Here is a 19,364-nt window from a genome sequence, read left to right on the forward strand (position 1 = left end):
GTATGGGGAATGGCAAAACTGGGTAAATCCATTGCTGAATTAAATTCTGTTAATTCATGACATTCATAAGTAATTCATATGGCCATTTAGCAAATATGTTGAAATGGAACATAACGCTCATTAGCTGTTTGAGTATACGTTATGATGGGTTGTTTGCTGATCTACCACATGCTGGCTTCCCTGGCTCCTGCTGGCTTCCCAGGCTCCTGCTGGCTTCCCTGGCTCCTGCTGGCTTCCCTGGCTCCTGCTGGCTTCCCTGGCTCCTGCTGGCTTCCCTGGCTCCTGCTGGCTCCTGCTGGCTTCCCTGGCTCCTGCTGGCTTCCCAGGCTCCTGCTGGCTTCCCAGGCTCCCTGAGCCTATATCAGTCACATTGCAGCTTTTTTAAGTTGCATTGCTGCTTTATAAAATCTTCTTTTACTTTTCATTCCATTGTTGTTATTGTTACTGATGTCGTGAGCTGGGTAAAAGCATATGGTGTACTGTGTGATATTGAAGCTGGGATTGGATACTGACGATAAGCTTCTTAGCCTAATAAAGTCATAGTGACTAGTATCATGCCAAGTTGACTCCTCTTATTTATCTAGGCAGGCAATACAAAAACAATTGAAAGGCATTAGGTTTAAATCATTTTAGTGCATTTTATTCATTAGTTTCTTATGGAAGTGAATGTGGAGTTAGTGACAGAGGGGACAGTTACCCGAAAAAGTTGAAATCCTCATAGCTGAATCATTGGTCTTTCATTATTTTGGAAGCTCTTTTTGTGAACATAAAAAATGTTCCATCTCAAGGGAATATGTCACTACGCTGTCGATTACCTCTGCATTCCACGGAGGTCATGTTAGATAATCACATCCATGAGCCAGGGAACCACACTCGGTCAATGTTTCACAAGCCGGAGTTCAGAAATCAACATAAGAAACTGCATTAGCTTAGGTTCACGTTAGGTTCAGTGACTAGTGAGTGACATCGTAGAGCATGTTCCTCGACCATGCAGTGCTGTGGTTGGCCCCCTTCACATCCTGGGTCATGAATCCAGCCAGAGGGAGCTTGTTGGACAGGGCCAGGGTGTGACAGCATACAATGTACCATTGATTTATCTCCTCTGACAGAGGGACCTTGGCTCTGCATGGCAATTGCATCGCTGTTATAAATCATGCAAGACCTCACCCAGCGCACTGGAAATTAATTAACTCTTAGCAAATCAGCATAGGCCTGACTATTCACACTTGCTAATGTGTAGCTTTGTCAAGGAACTGGGCTTTCTGAACTTTGCAAAGGTATTAGGCATGTGTAGACCTGCACAGGGTGTCTTTCAGAGAGAGGGAGGGAGATATAGATATAAGAGAGACGGGAGGGGGGGGGAATTGTAGAGAAAGATAAGGAGGGAGAGCTCCGACTAAAACCTAAAACATTGGATGTGATATTTAAGTGTCCTTCCTTAATTACCAAGCAATTCTCTAGATTGAATTACTGTCCATTTTCCAGCTGAACACCCTTAATTAACAGCTTACCGCATACTTCTCAATATACTTCTTAATTCCCCTCCATTACAAGGTTGGGCACAAATGTTGCACTCTATGAAATGGGACTACTCGTCCTCAATGACTGTCGAATGGAGCTCTCAAGTCACTGAAGGCTCAATAAACGGCAAACAAAATGTTCTCACTAGATGGAAGTATTCAATTGAATTGATTTGTTTCATCCTTTATGTCAAGAGACTTCCTTTATGGGAACTGAAGCTCTATTGAAGTGCTTGAGAAAGTCATGTACAAGTCCTGTCAGGGTCACCACATAAGATTTCAGACCTGTTTAATTCCAATGGACAATTCCAAGGTTTTTAATTATTCCTCTGATCTCATTGTCTAAAGGATTTCATTACTGAACTAATAGGATAGACCACCATTTTCCAGCTCGTAATCAGTTACTAATGGAAAAGTATAATATCTGAACTGGCTGACCCTCGAGGACCGGTACTGTCTAATAATCTCACCGCTCGTACTGTCTGGAAGGCTCCTTTAAAGAAGTAATTCAGTATGCTCTACCTGTCTTGTCATTTCCCAGGTACTTGTGACCAGAGAATGGCCAACGACTAAACAGAAGTGTAATAGATATTCAGCTCTCATTTTATTGACTGGAGAAAATTACCAAGGTCCTAAAGTGAATTTATTGGTACTTAGTCCCTTTTTAAGAGGCCTTTCTCAAGCTGAATTTGAATACGTATTGGACACGGACAATGTTTTACTGACTACAGCTAGAGGACACCACTTTGACCATTGTAGAGTGGCGTCTGATATGCTATACGCTTTCACTCATTTCTTTAGTCTGTGAAATTAGATGAGAGTGCTTAGTATGTTCATCACTTCTTTCTGAATCCAGATGCCTCCTGTGGATAAGGTCAACACGAATAGCGAGGGATAATTCCTTTTGCTGCAAATGCTTTACATTTGAATCATCAAATGTCCTGACTGAGACAGGAAATAGTTATATTTGATTAACAACCTTATTTTATCCATATGCACCCTTATCATTTTTACTCAACTTTGTTCTAATCAAAACTTATCAGAACATGCATGCAGTGTTTGTTTACTTATTACTACCATTGTTGCTGTCACAAATACACTACTATTACTTGTTGTAATATTGTTAGGTCTACTATATGATTCAAATCCTGACAAATATACAGACTTTTGGTGTTGGTCCAGTTAAGCAATTATTTAATAAAAATTCTAAGATCTACTTATGAAGAATTCCGGTCTTTGTTTTCCTAATTTGCTAGGGCCGTGAAAAAGCAGTCAGAACAGCTTTGAAAATGTTAAAGAGCTTTGATTCCTTTGTTGTCATGTTCTGATATTTATGACTAATTGCTATGGAAGCACTCAAATCGTTAAAGTTCCCACACTTTCAGTTTATTAAAAAAGACCTCAAAAATGACATTGGAAATTGCAATTACAGTAAGTGTCTCCTTTTGGGGTGTCAGCACTAAAAGGGATCAAACTCAGCTTCTAGGGGTTTCAAAAAGTTCCACATTTCTCAGGAAATGGAATGAAAAGTGCTGTTCTTGACTGTGTGCTCAGTGGTAACAAATATGTTCAGTCAGTAGCAATTACTAACTCCCCTCCAAAAATGCTGCACTTCTACCTATGATTACTACCTGGAACATATACATTCCAAATGATAGGTTTTTAATAGTTACTTGTCAAAAAGCAAAAAAAAGCTCCTTTACCAAACTACTACCGTACTCCCTCTCAAAACACAGATGGAAAAACAATTATGCATTTTATAGTACCTCGCTCCCAATTGATTGCTGGTAGCATTATGACATGCCTTTTAGCATTTGCAATATAGTGAGCAGAAGTCCGCAGCATTTTGTACTGTAGTGCTACCTAAACACATTTAACGCTAGGCCATAAATGTTAGTAGTAGTAGTATATTTAAAGGGAGGCAGTTTGTAAGGGATATAGTTTTATGTATCTTATCCTGTAATCAAACAAGTGCCCACTCTTTTAGCAGAGTTGTTACTGTGTATTCAAAGTGGTAAGCAAGTAGTATATTTTCCAAGGGGTAATATACATTCATATTAGCCATACAATTATTTAACCATACTACAGTATGGTGAGAATCTCCAATAGTGTACGCAAGGTAAAGCTATTCCTTTCGTCATCTACAGAACAATAGATCCATTATGTTACACAGGATATATATTAATAATGTTTAACACATGCTAAAAGACATGAAGGCAGCATCTACGTATCTATGTGGGCTTTACCATTTCTGTTACAGGTAAAATTCCCTTTGGTAAAGCACTGTACTCTACGTTTTGAGTGATGTGCTTCATGGCAGTTTCTTATTCATCATATCCTATGTGATATCACTTTCCTTTGGGCTGATATATCCTCACACTCTTTCATTCACAACTAATAACATCACTTCATTGAAAATACAGTGGTAGTGTTCTGAAGAAGCATACAGTAATGTAATCTAGTGATGGAGGAAATAATTGATACAGTTACATATGGGATATTATTTTATTTATTATTTTAAATATCGCAGTATTATTTTCTGGATTTTCCCTTCATAGCTTGTTCTCCATCCTCTTTTTAAAAAGGGAGCCAATTTGTTTTCAGCATTTTTATTTCCATGACTGATCAAAACTAGTTTTCTCATGGCTTTCCCTCTGCAGCAGACATACAGTGCCTTCTGAAAGAATTCAGACTCTTTGACTTTTCCCACATTTTGTTACGTTACGGCCTTATTGAAATTGTATTTATTTTTTTTACTCAGCAAATAACACACAATACCCCATAATGACAAAGCGACAACAGGTTTTTAGAATTTTTTGCAAATATAAAAATATATACCTTATTGACATAAGTATTCAGACCCTTTGCTATGAGACTCGAAATTGAGCTTAGGTGCATCCTGTTTCCATTTATCATCCTTGAGATGTTTCTACAACTTAATTGGAGTCCACCTGTGGTAAATTCAATTGATTGGACATGATTTGGAAAGGCACACACCTGTCTATAAAAGGTCCCCCAGTTTTTGCTCTGCATGCCAGAGCAAAGACCAGGCCATGAGGTCGAAGGAATTGTCCCAAGAGCTCTGAGACAGGATTGTGTCGAGGCACAGATCTGGGGAAGTGTACCAAAAAATGTCTGCAGCATTGAAGGTCCCCAAGAACACAGTGGCCTCCATCATTCTTAAATGGAAGAAGTTTGGAACCACCAAGACTCTTCCTAGTGCTGGCCGCCCTGCCAAACAATCGGGGGAGAAGGGCCTTGGTCAGGGAGGTGACCAAGAACCCGATGGCCACTCTGACAGAGTTCCTCTGTGGAGATGGGATAACCTTCCAGAAGGACAAACATCTCTGCAGCACTCCACCAATCAGGCTTTTATGGTGGAGTGGCCAGACAGAAGCCACTCCTCAGTAAAAGGCACATGACAGCCCGCTTGGAGTTTGCCAAAAGGCACCTAAAGACTCTCAGACCATGAGAAACAAGATGTTCTAGTCTGATGAAACTGAGAGGATGTGCAGAGAAGAATGGGAGAATCTCCCCAACTACAGGTGTGCCAAGCTTGTAGCGTCATACCCAAGAAGACTCAAGGTTGTAATCGCTGCCAAAGGTGTTTCAACAAAGTACTGAGTAAAGGGTCTGAATACTTATGTAAATGTGATATTTCCGTTTTTTATTTTTAATAAATTAGCAAACATTTCTAAAACCCTTTTTTTGCTTTGTCATTATGGGGTATTGTGTGTAGATTGATGACAAGAAAAAAACTATTTCATCAATTTTAGACTAAGGCTGTAACGTAACAAAATGTGGAAAAAGTCAAGGGGTCTGAATACTAAGACCGCATGGAGTTGCAATATAATCACAGTATTGAATCGCAATACATATGTGACCGACCACCTCTATATGGTCTTATGTAGCAAAATTTGAAATTATGTTTTTTACATTGGATAAAGGTAGATACTCCGAGCTAGAAAATGATATAACATACACTGCAGTTGAGGAACAATGGGGAAAATAATCTGCTAAATTTATAACCCGACTTTTGAGAAAAAGGCCATTAAATGTTCTGGTACACCGACTGGAGAGCTCTTCTTTCTCTACAGCCATTAAGCATCGTTCACACCCTCTTAAGCCTTAGCCCCACCCATCTCTTTAAGGATTCATATGTGAGGCCATGTACTAAACAGAGTGAGTAGTTTAGAAAACAACCAATGATTTCAAGACTAAAAGTGGTAAAAGTAGTAGCCTACAATAGCAAATAAATTCCGTTAAAAATACACTTTATCTAGTCCTTGGCCTATATCCTAATCTGACTTTGGTGCAGGTCATGTTGTTCTTCACATTACCATCTATGGTAAACACACACTATATCAATTAAAATCAAAGTTCATTTGTCACATGCACAGATACAGCAAGTGTAAACAGTGAAATGATTACTTGCATAGTAGCAATATCAAAAACAAAGTGTCTGGATAAAAATATTTTAGCATTATTAGATGAAGCTTACCTGACACACTTGTCTAAATTGATGGGTCATCTAACTAAGTGGATGGGTCACTGTTGTCTAGACATGTACACATGTTCATAAAATACAATAGATTACCGTAATCAGCCCCAGACACACCTGGCTAACTTGATGGGTCATGTCATCATCTGGCGAGGTGAAGTATTTTGTTTAGACATGTAGCATAATCCCAACTCATACTACTACCAATACAAACATTGTCATAGCTGTAGTATGAATCTGCAGGTAGCTAAAGCTAACAACTAGGTTCAATGTTAGCTACCTAACATTAGGCTATAACTAGTAATGCAAATTGTTTCTGATTTTAATAATATTACTACACAGATCATACATGTGAAGTTAGCTAGCGAGCCAGCAAGCTAGTGTTCGCTAGCTAGCTAACAGGTAGGCCGTCATTGTAAATAATAATTTGTTCTTAAAACCTGTTAGGGACTAGCGGAACGCCTCACCAATATCCAATGGTAGAGCGTGGCGCGAAATACAAATACCTTAAAAATGCGATAACTTCAATTTCTCAAACATATGACTATTTTACACCATTTTAAAGACAAGACTCTCGTTAATCTAACCACGTCCGATTTCAAAAAGGCTTTACAGCGAAAGCAAAACATTAGATTATGTCAGGAGAGTACCCTGCCAAAAATAATCACAGCCATTTTCAAAGCAAGCATATATGTTACAAAAACCAAAATCACAGCTAAATGCAGCACTAACCTTTGATGATCTTCATCAGATGACACTCCTAGGATATTATGTCATACAATACATGCATGTTTTGTTCAATGAAGTTCATATTTATATCAAAAACCAGCTTTTTACATTAGCATGTGATGTTCAGAACTAGCATACCCACCGCAAACTTCCGGTGAATTTACTAAAATACTCACGATAAACGTTGACAAAAAACATAACAATTATTTTAAGAATTATAGATACAGAACTCCTTTATGCAATCGCGGTGTCAGATTTTAAAATAGCTTTTCGGCGAAAGCACATTTTGCAATATTCTGAGTAGATAGCTCGGCCATCACAGGCTAGCTTATTTGACACCAACCAAGTTTGGTGCTCACTAAACTCAGAATTAATATAAGAAAAATTGGATTACCTTTGCTGTTCTTTGTCAGAATGCACTCCCAGGACTTCTACTTCAACAACAAATGTTGTTTTGGTTCAAAATAATCCATAGTTATATTGAAATAGCTCCGTTTTGTTCGTGCGTTGAGGTCACTATCCAAAGGGTGACGCGAGGGCGCATTTCATGACAAAAAAATTCAAAATATTCCATTACCGTACCTCGAAGCATGTCAAACGCTGTTTAAAATCAATTTTTATGCAATTTTTCTCGTAAAATATCGATAATATTACATTTACATTACATTTAAGTCATTTAGCAGACGCTCTTATCCAGAGCGACTTACAAATTGGTGCATTCACCTTATGATATCAAGTGGAACAACCACTTTACAATAGTGCATCTAAATCTTTTAAGGGGGGGGGTTAGAAGGATTACTTTATCCTATCCTAGGTATTCCTTAAAGAGGTGGGGTTTCAGGTGTCTCCGGAAGGTGGTGATTGACTCCGCTGTCCTGGCGTCGTGAGGGAGCTTGTTCCACCATTGGGGTGCCAGAGCAGCGAACAGTTTTGACTGGGCTGAGCGGGAACTGTGCTTCCTCAGAGGTAGGGGGGCCAGCAGGCCAGAGGTGGATGAACGAAATATTGAAATGTATGAAATGAATAATTGAATATATGAAATGAAATATTCCAACCGGGCGACGTTATATTCATTCATAGACTGAAAGAAAAACATGGAGTCGTCTTGTGCACGCGCACTCCAGTGTCATTGTTCCCTGCCTGACCACTCACAAAAACTCCTTCTGTTTTTTGCCCAGAGACTGCAGAGACGTCATTCCACTTTCTGGCGCCTTCTGAGAGCCAATGGAAGCCTTAGAAAATGTCACGTTACAGCAGAGATGCTGTATTTTTGATAGAGATGCCCTAGAAGGAGAACAAATTGTCAGACAGGGCACTTCCTGTATGGAATCTTCTCAGGTTTTGGCTTGCCATATGAGTTCTGTTATACTCACAGACACCATTCAAACAGTTTTAGAAACTTTAGAGTGTTTTTTTATCCAAATCTACTGATTATATGCATATTGTAGTTTCTGGGCAGGAGTAGTAACCAGATTAAATCGGGTACGTTTTTTATCCGGCCGTGAAAATACTGCCCCCTATCCCAAACAGGTAAACTGACTCTCCTAGTTAAGTAAAGATTACATACAAATAAGAATATTAACAGTATGCTTTAACATGCAACAAAAATGACTTTCTGACTAAATTTGAATCTTATAATATCTGAAAATGTAGCTAGACTCTTATTCCCGTATACATCTATGAACGCTTCACGGCAGACTGGAAGCATTTAACTCTGTTTTGTTTGTAGCTACCTCTTGTTTGGCCAGCTTTGTGTCAAGTCACTCTGGTTCACACTTTCGGTTACTAGTCCAACGCTCTAACCACTAGGCCACCTGCCGCCCCATGATTTAAGGCAAATCTGTAACTAGGCCTCTTAGACCAATCTAAACTCATTTCCCAGCTTGTCTAGCCCATCCATTATCTCGGCCTATCATGACTAGTGGGAAGGTTCCTGCTAGTTTCCATGGCTAAACAAACTAGGCTTGTAATTTAACAATTTTACTTATGGAATAGAAGTTTGTTATTAAGGCACATAAAAGTTCACATGTTCCAGAAAATATTTTGACAAAAAATGACGCTTATGTTAAAATGCTTCTCCTGTGAAGTAGTGACGTGCGACAAATACCTAGTTTCCTGAAACGAATCACGTATAGAATCGTGAGAATCACAATACATATCGTATCAACACCTAAGTATCTTGATACTATCGTATCGTGAGGTCCCTGGAAATTCCCAGCCCTACTGTGATCAGAAGGGAAATGATAAATCCATTACGTTTATCAATCAAATGTATTTAGAAAGCCCTTTTTACATCAGCCAATGTTTATATATATCCATCAGGGGAGAAAATGGCAAATGCATTATGAAAGGCTGAGAGCTGTGTGTGTGTTTGTGCGTACGTGTGTGTTTGTGCGTACGTGTGTGTGTTTGTGTGCTATATTGCTTCTCTTAAGTGTGTTTTGCTTCTCTGGAGGTGAAGGGCACATACCGTAATATCCTGTTTTAGACAGGACAGGCAGGTTCTTACACCTTTACTGTTGCCCCCTTGGGGTGCCATATGCTCCTCACTCTCTCTGTGAAGTGGGAAGCATATGCTCCCATGCTGATGAATCATCTTACACAGTAGCTATCAGTAACACCGCTTACATGTGTCTGGCTTCTACTGTACACAACAGATTCTGTCCATCTTGCAGTATCGGCACTAACTCCTCCTGCTCACTAGGGAGTACACTACACCATCCCTGCTAATGGATTTCATCCTCTATGAGATCACAACAGAAAGAGACATTTGACCAAGGTCTCATTGGGGAGGGCCCAGAACAATGGATATGTCAATCTCAATGTGTGTATGATTACCCCCGGCTTCACTCTTTAGCAGGGGGTTGACGGCAGGCACGTGAGAGCAGGAGATGGTGCAATCAGTTGGAGAATGGCCCCTTTAATAGGATTGGACTGTTTAAAAAAAGAGTATATGTACTCTGTAGATAAGGGGACTGTTTATCCAGTTAATGTGTCACTTTAAATACATTAGGCCCTTTTTGGCTCGCTGCCTCCCTAATCCCAAATAGCATGAGACAAACCATTTATAGATCCGCACATAAATTAGAGTGGCATTGTTTTGGATAATGACACTAATTTCCCTTGTAAGAATAGGGTTTTTGGCCGAAACCAAATGATAGTATGACTCAATTGCGTATTAAATCTCATAATGTGGGGGCACTTTGGGTTTTACAGCATTGTTAAGGTGTGGGGGGCTTATTATTAGATGTAAAACAGAGGTGACCTTGGGCTGCTGGGCTAGAGGCTGAGCGATGGGCTCGGAGGAGTGTGTGTGTTCACTATAGAGGAGAGGGATACATAGGGCTCAGTGCAGCACAGCAGCAGTGGTAGATAGCAGGCCACTATTAGTTTACTCTACTCTATGTTCTCTGTCACAACAAACTCCCAAAGATGAGTCAGTTCTACCATAAACCAAACACTCATCCTGCTCTCTAATTCATGGGTGTCTATGCACTTGTCTACATCTACGTTCTAATGAATGGGAAATGATCATCAAGAACCCAGGATCTGTTGTGGTTTCTAGCCTATCAAAAAACATGTGGGTATGTTGTATTTGTATGAATATATGATCATAAATGTGTTTTCTCTCGTCCAGTTTTACACAAAAGGCCATAATCTTGAGTTTATCTTTACGTTTACCTCTATAAGGTCTTTCTCTACCTCTGTTATCTTGGTTGTCATAAATCGCCTATATTATAGTATAAGTCAGATAGATTCAGTCCATGAGGGACCATTTTAAGTAATGTCTGAAATGTGATTGGTTTCTACTGGAGCTGGTGGGCACTGCCCTGGCTAGCTGCTGGCTCTGTGATTGAGCACAGTTTGAGTTGGCGTGGGAGTAGGAGTGGGCGCCGGGGTACAGATGGACCTTCAGTCCCACTGGCACGGCTGATTGGTAACACCTGATTCTCACTGGACCCTTCCCTAGACCCTGGTAGAATCAAATTATCCCACGTGACCTACTTTTTTTCTATTTAAAGTGATTGCTGTCCATTGTACCTGAACAGCAATAGCGAGATGCGCAAATTACATTCTGTGGCATTGGACAGATACATTTCAGCGTAAATATGTCTTGGTGAAATCACACTGCTGGTGTTGCTGCAGTAATGCAGCAGTGCATTGCTAAGATGATTAGGGTTGGGTGGCTTTAAAAATGCATCTGTGGAGATGTCAGATGGTGATGGCGTCCGGGTGGTACAGAGGTCAGGACCAGGTCATCCACTAGGAAGTGATGAGTCGTCAGAATTGGATACCGCTGTGCTGACTGTCTAAAGACAGCTGTCACAGCAGAAGGAGCCTTCAAAGACCCCTAGGACAGGGATAGACACCTGGTGACAGACCTTTTTATCCAGGAGACAGACGGTACTATTGACTGTCTTTGTGCAATGGCCATGTCATATAAGGGAATATGACCACGTCATATCAGATCATTTTATGGTTTCTTATAACAGTCCTGATTACATTTGCCTGTGATGTAGATTTAAAGACTCCGGAAGATGTAGATTTTAAACCTCCTGCTTTGGGATGGATGTGTCAATGTGTAGTTCATACATGGATAATCTATGAGCAGAATTACTGATTTACCTCAATTAGCCATGAAATCCCCAGTTTGAAAGCGACTGTTTTTCTGGAAGCTGTGCCATTTTCCCCCACATGGGCCAGAACCCTAACAATTCAAGTTCCAGCCAATGAGCTTTAGCCCCTCGCCATTTGAGTGTGTCGGCTAGCATGATGCACACACAGCAGAGCGAAAGAGAGAACAATGACGAGGTGTACATATCTCCACATATGTGACGACGTATGCAATTTTCGGCGCCATTTTTGGCTCATGCGAGCTACTTTCAGAACTTCTAGCTAAAAAGTATACAAATGTACTGGGTGATAATCTTTAATGTGCACATTCTGCACATATCAAATTATTGCTTTTTCAATGAGCTTATTTTATCACAATACAATAACATCAGGCCCGTTATTATATAACCTCCATTAATCTTTGTATTTGTTGCTTGTCTCGATGACTCTTAATTAATGATGTCTCGCTATGTTTGACTTTAATGACACTGACATGCCAGTTGTAGGCCTTAGGCAGGACCTGAACATGACATTGATGGCCTCCCTCATCTCTATTGTCTCTCTATCTCTCTCTTTCTCTCTCTCGCTCGCTTTCTCACCCTCTCCCTCCCTGGGTAACATTATTAGCTGTTCAGTCCTGGCTGGGATGATATGATTTCTCTCTTCACATAGATGGCATGGTAGATTATCTAATGGCCTGGTCCTGCGGTGACTCATTGTGGAGAAATATTCCGCCAATCGAGCCCTGCTGCTCCACCCTCATTAACAATAAGTCCTTTGTCACAGACACACAGTTTTGGGGATCCCTACGTTACGACTCGACTGTGCCAAGGCGCCAGCGTAAATTAGCATATTACAATGCCTTGAAACATGCGCCTTACTTCTCTTCGCGATATGTTTTTTATTGTTTGCATTTTTAATGACCTTTACGTCCATGAATGCCAACAATTTAATTAGGGAGCATAATAAGATGTCTGGGTGACATTAAGTTGCTAAGTGTTTCATTTCAATGGGAAGCAGCCTTTCGGTAATGCCGTATTTGCCTAAATACCCAATATCTCACGTCAACTTGTTTGGAAATGGTAATTGGTACATTCTTTACAGGCATTAGCATTTTCTGAATGGGAGACTTGACATCCGTCCATTTGGTGACTGACTAATCAAATGTACTTCTACGAGCTCATTCATTTCCCCCTAATATGTGGTAAAGTTTTCTTATGTTAGACTTTACTCTAAATACTCTGTTTCAAATGTGAGGCCATTCAGAGTGGACATTATTGAGGTCAAAGACTAAACACAGTGAGATGTGTTTGGTATGTGTAATGAATTTAGTAATAGCCTCTGACAGTACTGATGAGGCACTGACTGTCACCGTCTTCTATCCTCTGCATTTGGAGCTGATATATTTAGATTCATCTCAAAGGTTATGGAAGTCTATCATTGTCCTCGCTTATGAATTATTAAATTTACAGCTGCCCGTAATATTGTGACAGGCATGGCAGGCTGAGGCTCTAGGCTAGGCAGCAGCATTATCGGAAGGCTTGCTGGCTGGCTTGCCATGCCACATGGGCAATGACAAGCCGCAAAGTGCCTTTAGGGTGCCAACTTTCATCAGGGTAAGCGGGGATGACACGGCCTTGTTACTGAACTGACAAACTGTCACAGTGCTGTCAGGCCACACAGTTACTGACTACATGCAGCTATGATCACCTTTAAATTGATGAGAACGACCTTTGGGGAGTGTGTGTGTGTGTGTGTGTGTGTGTGTGTGTGTGTGTGTGTGTGTGTGTGTGTGTGTCAGAGAGAGAGAGAGCACACAAACATCTGCTCGTTTTTGTTTATCTCACTCCCATTTGTATATGTGTGCGTCTGTCTTGTCTGTGTGTGTTTATAACCACAACCTTTCTGCTTTACAACAATAGTATTTCTTTACAGCATGTGGGCGACCACTATTCATTTTGCTAAAGAGAGAGATGAATAGTCCTTATTACTTACAATTCCTTAACACACATTCTTCAGAATCCACCTCGGCTACATGACACTGTCACGAATCCCACCGAAGGTGGCTCCCCTGCCTGCTCGGGCGGCGCTCGGCGGTCGTCGTCGCCGGCCTACTAGCCGCCGCTGATCCCTTTTTCCTTTTCGTTTGGTATGTCTTATTGTTTGCACCTGTTCCTCATTTAGTTCTCTTGATTTATGGTTATTTAAGCCTGTGTAGCCCGCCCAGGTTTGTGAGGGATTATTTGCGTCAGAGTGTGTTTTTGTTATTGGATGTGCTGGCGATCGACTAGTGTTATTTTATGTGCGTGCTGTGTACCTGTTGTTTTGGGCACTTCGCATTACACGCCGGTTGTGTTGGCGTCGACCGTTTTTGTGTTTTACGGAATAAACACATTATTTCCTTACCTCTGCTCTCTGCGCCTGACTCCTACCACCACTCCTAGCATTTACTGACAGACACCCAATCCTCACTTAGTTGCTGTCACTGTTTTTACTGTAGAATGAAATGAAAGTTGAAAGTTCAATTGCATTAAGCAAGCTAAACATCAGGCCTATGTTTAATAACCAACATATTTCAACATCCAAACAAAGGCCAGCCTGCTGACAAACTGAATGCTGTGATCAAGGATATTTCATTTCAGCCCAGAATAGAGTAAATTATGTAAAGTTAGCAGACATGAGGACACAGTCACAGACTCTTTTAGCTATGTAGGGCACAGTATTTGTATTTATTAGAGATCCCCATTAGGGATCCCCATTAGCTGCTGCCGAGGCATCAGGGATTAGTTCAGTTGGATGCTACATTTGAAAACGATCTTAAATTAAACTCAGTTTAAAATAATACATGTGTATTTGTCCATTCTCCCTTCATAATGAAATCTTGCACGTTGATTTTAGATCAATTTAATCTCTCCAAAATGCCCAACATAGACGACTAACACGAGCAAAAATGGAAATGAATACCTGAAATACAATATTATAGAGTCAGTGCGGCTCTGCCGTGACTGGGGAATGGGTCCTGCGTGTGGAGACTCTTTGGGTACACAGTGCTGGTAATAAGTGTTATGCTGACAGCAAGTGTTCAGTAGATTTCACTCAGGGACATCTGGGCTACCTTCCGATGCCTCGGCCAAGATTAACAGGGTTTTATCAAGGATTTGGGCAAGCTCCAAACAATCCCGTCCCCTCTGTGCTGCAAGCTTAATGAGATCACGAGTTAACAGAGAAGGTAAAGTGAAAAAAGACCATGGAGTAACTCAGTTTTAGGTTTGTCGTATGAATAACCAATAGCTTTTACTGTTACCTTCGTACCCATTTGTACCTTGGTTGCTATTGACGTGATAAGGCATTCGCCACACTCATGAGGTCTTGAGAAGGTTGTTCTCGTGGTTGAACCTTTTGTCATTCTATTTGTGTAAAATCAGCCACGCTTCTCCCCTGCTCTCAGTGGCTTGTGGGTACAATGGCACGCCTCAGGGTAGACATTCCATCCCTGATGCCCTTGCTGGGAGCGTACATGCTTCAACAACATCTTTCCCCACACAGGCGTGCACACACACACACACACACACACACACACACACACACACACACACACACACACACAAGCCAATGTGTCGTTAATGGCGAAAGGACCTGTGGCTGTACCTCTGTATCATGTGAACGTCTGGATGTTTGCCCAATAACAACACTCATAGCATTTTGTGACGTTCCCCAGCAAGAAAACCAAAAACTGTTGCTCAAACGGAAAGGAGGTGGTGTTTAAGGAAGGGTTCTGAAAGACACTCATGGGAGAGTCCACTGAAAGTTGACTAGCAACAACAACTAGAACCTAAATGACACCCACCAAGAGCACCCACTAAATTTGCCCAAGAAGAGGCAAAGAAAAGAAAGTCCACATAAGGCTCTAAAGTCAGCAAGTGATTGGCAGCCAAAGTGTCTCTCTTAAATCTGTCCCCCTCTATTGGTTTAAAATGGCCACCTCTAATGAGTGCCACCTCATTTTTAGACCTGCACACAGGAGCACATCCTCTGTCAAGGTCAATAGCCCAATCGCCAAATATGAGAAGCTGCAGATAACACACAATGATGTTCTTTTAGATGAGGGCTTGACATTTCACAGCCTACACATTTTGATCCTACGACAGTACAGTCAGCAGAACTGTTACCACACTGTCCTTTTATGATAAGGAAAGATGCTGAAAGCTTACTTTTTGAAAGGTTTTTGAAAAGTTTTCCACCTGATTGTCCCATGAGGAGCCTAGCCCATAACTTTTGTCCTATTATCATCCACTGTGGATTGTACTGCTGCTGTAGTGTTCTTGGTAGATCATTCTTTCTTTGTTAATAAAGTTCCAAAGAAGTGAGGTTATACATAAAAAATATTGAGTAAACAACTTGTCTACAAATCTGTCCGAGTCGAAGTCCAGAGCTATGGTGTCAGCCTTCCTTATCATACTGTACCATATCAAGTGACTGCTTCTCTCCCGGTCTTTAAAGCCCTGTGGTGCTCCTGATGTACTGTATGTGTGTGCCCTGTACTAGAGCGGCAGTGACGAGGGCAGCTCACAGAGCAATCCTCTCCTGCTGTGTCCACTGACCCCAGAGTCAGTAGGTTAATGACCAGCGCCATTGAATGCCATCCCTCATACTGTACCTGCCACTAGCCTGGGAGCAGCTCCGCCCCCCTGTCCCTGACCTTGTCACCCACCCCTGACAAATACTGTATCAAGCACATAGCTCTCAGAGGCTGTCTCGGTACCCAGCGACCGCGGAACCCCAGTAGTCGATAGCATCACAGTCCTGTGCTTTGATCCCTATCTGGCCAGCTTGGTTATTTTCCTGCCTGCTTTATTTCTCTCCCATCAACTTGCCCTCTGAGTCCGATCTCACCCGGCTTCGTTTACATTTTTCAAGGTTGCGCCTTTTCTTTTTCCTTTTTTAACTGATCCACTTCCCCTTTGGTGTCGTAGCTCTTTATGTTAATGCTGACGGCCTGTTCGCGCTAATGTATTCATTAGGTTTACAGGACTGTTGATGATTTGTGGAGATAGCGAGAGGACGGAGCACAGCGAGGCAGCGTTTTCTCAACTGCTATTGACAATAAAATTGAATCCTAGGTGACGGATAGCGAACAGAATGGCATACCCATTGTCTTATCCCCATTAGTTAGGACGCTACTGATTTTAAGTCTGCTCATACAAACAGGGAGCATGCAAGCAAAGGTCTAAGCTATCCACCATGATGATTAATGTTGTTTGTTAGGCCCGTGACGTTTTACTGACCTAGAGGTTTTGATCAATCAATTTTGGATTAACGGCAGAGTTTTAACTTATTGGTTGGGAAGCAGTCATCATTATACAGATATCATGTAAACTGCTTGGAAATTCAATTCAGTTCCCAAATACCTCTCTACCCATTTGACACAGTGTAGGATTACACAGAAATGTAGCCTTTTCCCTCCTAAGAGTGACTGTTAATACAGCTAGCTCTACGGAGTAGCCGAGTCTTGACCTTAAGAGAGAGCAAGCACTTCACTAGAATGTTAATGCAAACTTATCACAGACTTCAGTCACCCCTGAACTTTCCGTTCAATTTCCCCAAAGACTCATGTGCCTCTTTCAGACACAGATTGCAGCTAAACATGCACGCACGCACACATGCACGCATCCACACACATAGCGATGCAAACATACAAACACACCCACAAAAAAATTGGGTCAATTGTTAAAAGTGTCAATTGTTTAAGGTTGTCACAAAATCTCTTTCTCTCTCTTCCTCTCTGTAGAGATGTCAGGTTTGGGGGCAGACATCTCTCAGGTGCATTGGAAGCAGCAGTGGCTTGAGAACGGGACGCTGTATTTCCACGTGTCCATGAGCACCTCTGAGCAGCTGATACAGACCACCGTGCCCACGGCCCAGGAGCCTGCTCACGTCCTGCACGAACACATGCACCTGCTGCACATCTCTGTTATGGTAAGAAACACACTCTTACCCCCTCTTGACCCCGCAACACCCCATCCTCATATCTCTCCACATCCTCTCTTTCTCTCTCTTACCACCTCTTCACCACTCTCTCCTTTTTCTTTGCCTCTTGACTCGCTGTCCTCAGGTGAACTGCAGTATCATGTGTCTCATCCATCCGTGCTGTCCAATGCACTGATATGCTTTAGTCTGCAAATCTCTCACCCACCCTCAGTGTGTGCCTCTGCTGACTAGCACAGCACTGTTCCGGGGCATAAACATCAGCAGGCTCTACTGATATCACTCTACTGAGTGATGAGCCAGAGGTTATTCCAGGCCAGCTGGTTGTGTGATCTAAAGGGGGTTCAGACTCAGAGCAGACCTTATTTCATGCTTTCAGTCACCGCTCTTGGTTTTCTTTTGATACTCCTACTGTGACTTGATGTGAATGGCAGCATGTGTGTCTGCGTGGAATCTCATCATCTGTGAAATGGGGGAAGGATATTGAATAGTAAGGAAGGGGGAGGAAGTACACTACATGGCCAAAGGTATGTGGACAACCCTTCAAATTAGTGGATTCGGCTATTTCAGCCACAGCAATTGCTGACAGGTGTATGCAGCCATGCAATCTCCATAGACAAACATTGGCAGTAGAATGGCCCGTACTGAGAGCTCAGTGACTTTCAACGTGGCACCGTCATAGGATGCCACCTCTCCAACAAGTCAGTTTGTCAAATTTCTGCACCGCTAGAGCTGCCCCGGTCAACTGTAAGTGCTGTTACTGTGAAGAGGAAATGTCTAGGAGCAGCAACAGCTCAGCCGCAAAGTGGTAGGCCACACAAGCTCACAGCGCGTAGCGTGTAAACTTTGTCTGTCCTTGGTTGCAACACTCACTACCGAGTTCCAAACTGCCCCTGGAAACAACGTAAGTACAGTAACTGTTCGTCGGGAACTTCATGAATGGGTTTACATGGCCAAGCAGCCACACACAATCCTAAGATCACCAATGCATAGTGCCAACTGTAAAGTTTGCTGGAGGAGGAATAATGCTCTGGGGCTGTTTTTTTGTGGTTCGGGCTAGGCCCCTTAGTTCCAGTGAAGGGAAATCTTAATATTACAGCATACAATGACATTCTAGACGATTCTGTGCTTCCAACTTTGTGGTAACAGTTTGGGGAAGGCCCTTTCCGGTTTCAGCATGACAATGCCCCCATGCACAAAGCGAGGTACATACAGAAATGGTTTGTCGAGATCGTTGTTGAGGAACTTGGCTGGCCTGCACAGAGCCCTGATCTTTACCCCATTGAACACCTTTGGGATGAATTGGAATGTGGACTGCGAGCCAGGCCTAATTGCACACTATCAGTGCCCAACGTCACTGATGCTCTTGTGAATGGAAGCAAGTCCCCACAGCAATGTTCTAACATCTAGTGGACAACCTTCCCAGAAGAGTGGAGGCTGTTATAGCAGTAAATGTTCAACAAGCAGGTATCCACATACTTTTACCCATCTAGTGTAGATCTGACTGGGATGAGGAGTCAAGGTGTACACATCTGGCCTCTGGGCCCAGGATGTCTCCTGGCTCTTTGAGTGAGCATCATTAAGTGTAATTCTGTCAGTTCTGTGGCAGGTTCAAGTCGGGCACTCTATTCTTTTGGCATTGAGCTGTCTATTTCTCACTCTCTCCATTCCTCCTCCATTCAGTCTCTCCATCACAGGCCTCCCTCAGCCCGCTGTGGACATCACCGTCTCTGTTAGGGAAAGACATCTTATTGACATGGAACTCTGATAAGTTGATTGATCGTGCAGTTTATTCTGATTTGTGTAGATCATCCATATTGTTGGAATTTAAATGCTTTTGTTATTTGTGTTAATATAACATTTTTGTGTAAATTACATTGAGATTGTGTGTTCTGGAGTTTTCCCACACTAAATCAATGGCAGAAATATATATAAATATAATTGACAAACCAATATACCCTCAATGTTACTCTTTCAATTCAGTACTTTTTGCTGTCTATATGCTATGTTAGAGT

At 41.9% G+C, this 19,364-nt stretch overlaps 1 protein-coding gene across 1 annotated transcript in view; it reads left to right on the forward strand.

Annotated features, from left to right (window-relative positions):
- The window catches only part of LOC106565912 (astrotactin-2), a 448,985-nt gene that overhangs the window by 59,658 nt on the left and 369,963 nt on the right, over positions 1 to 19,364 (forward strand). The window contains exon 2 of the mRNA XM_014133602.2: positions 17,153 to 17,340. Within this exon, the coding sequence (XP_013989077.2) occupies positions 17,153 to 17,340 (188 nt within the window). The remainder of the gene's footprint in view (positions 1 to 17,152; positions 17,341 to 19,364) is intronic.

The sequence above is a fragment of the Salmo salar genome, chromosome ssa01 (assembly GCF_905237065.1).
Source record: "Salmo salar chromosome ssa01, Ssal_v3.1, whole genome shotgun sequence".
NCBI lineage: Eukaryota > Metazoa > Chordata > Actinopteri > Salmoniformes > Salmonidae > Salmo > Salmo salar.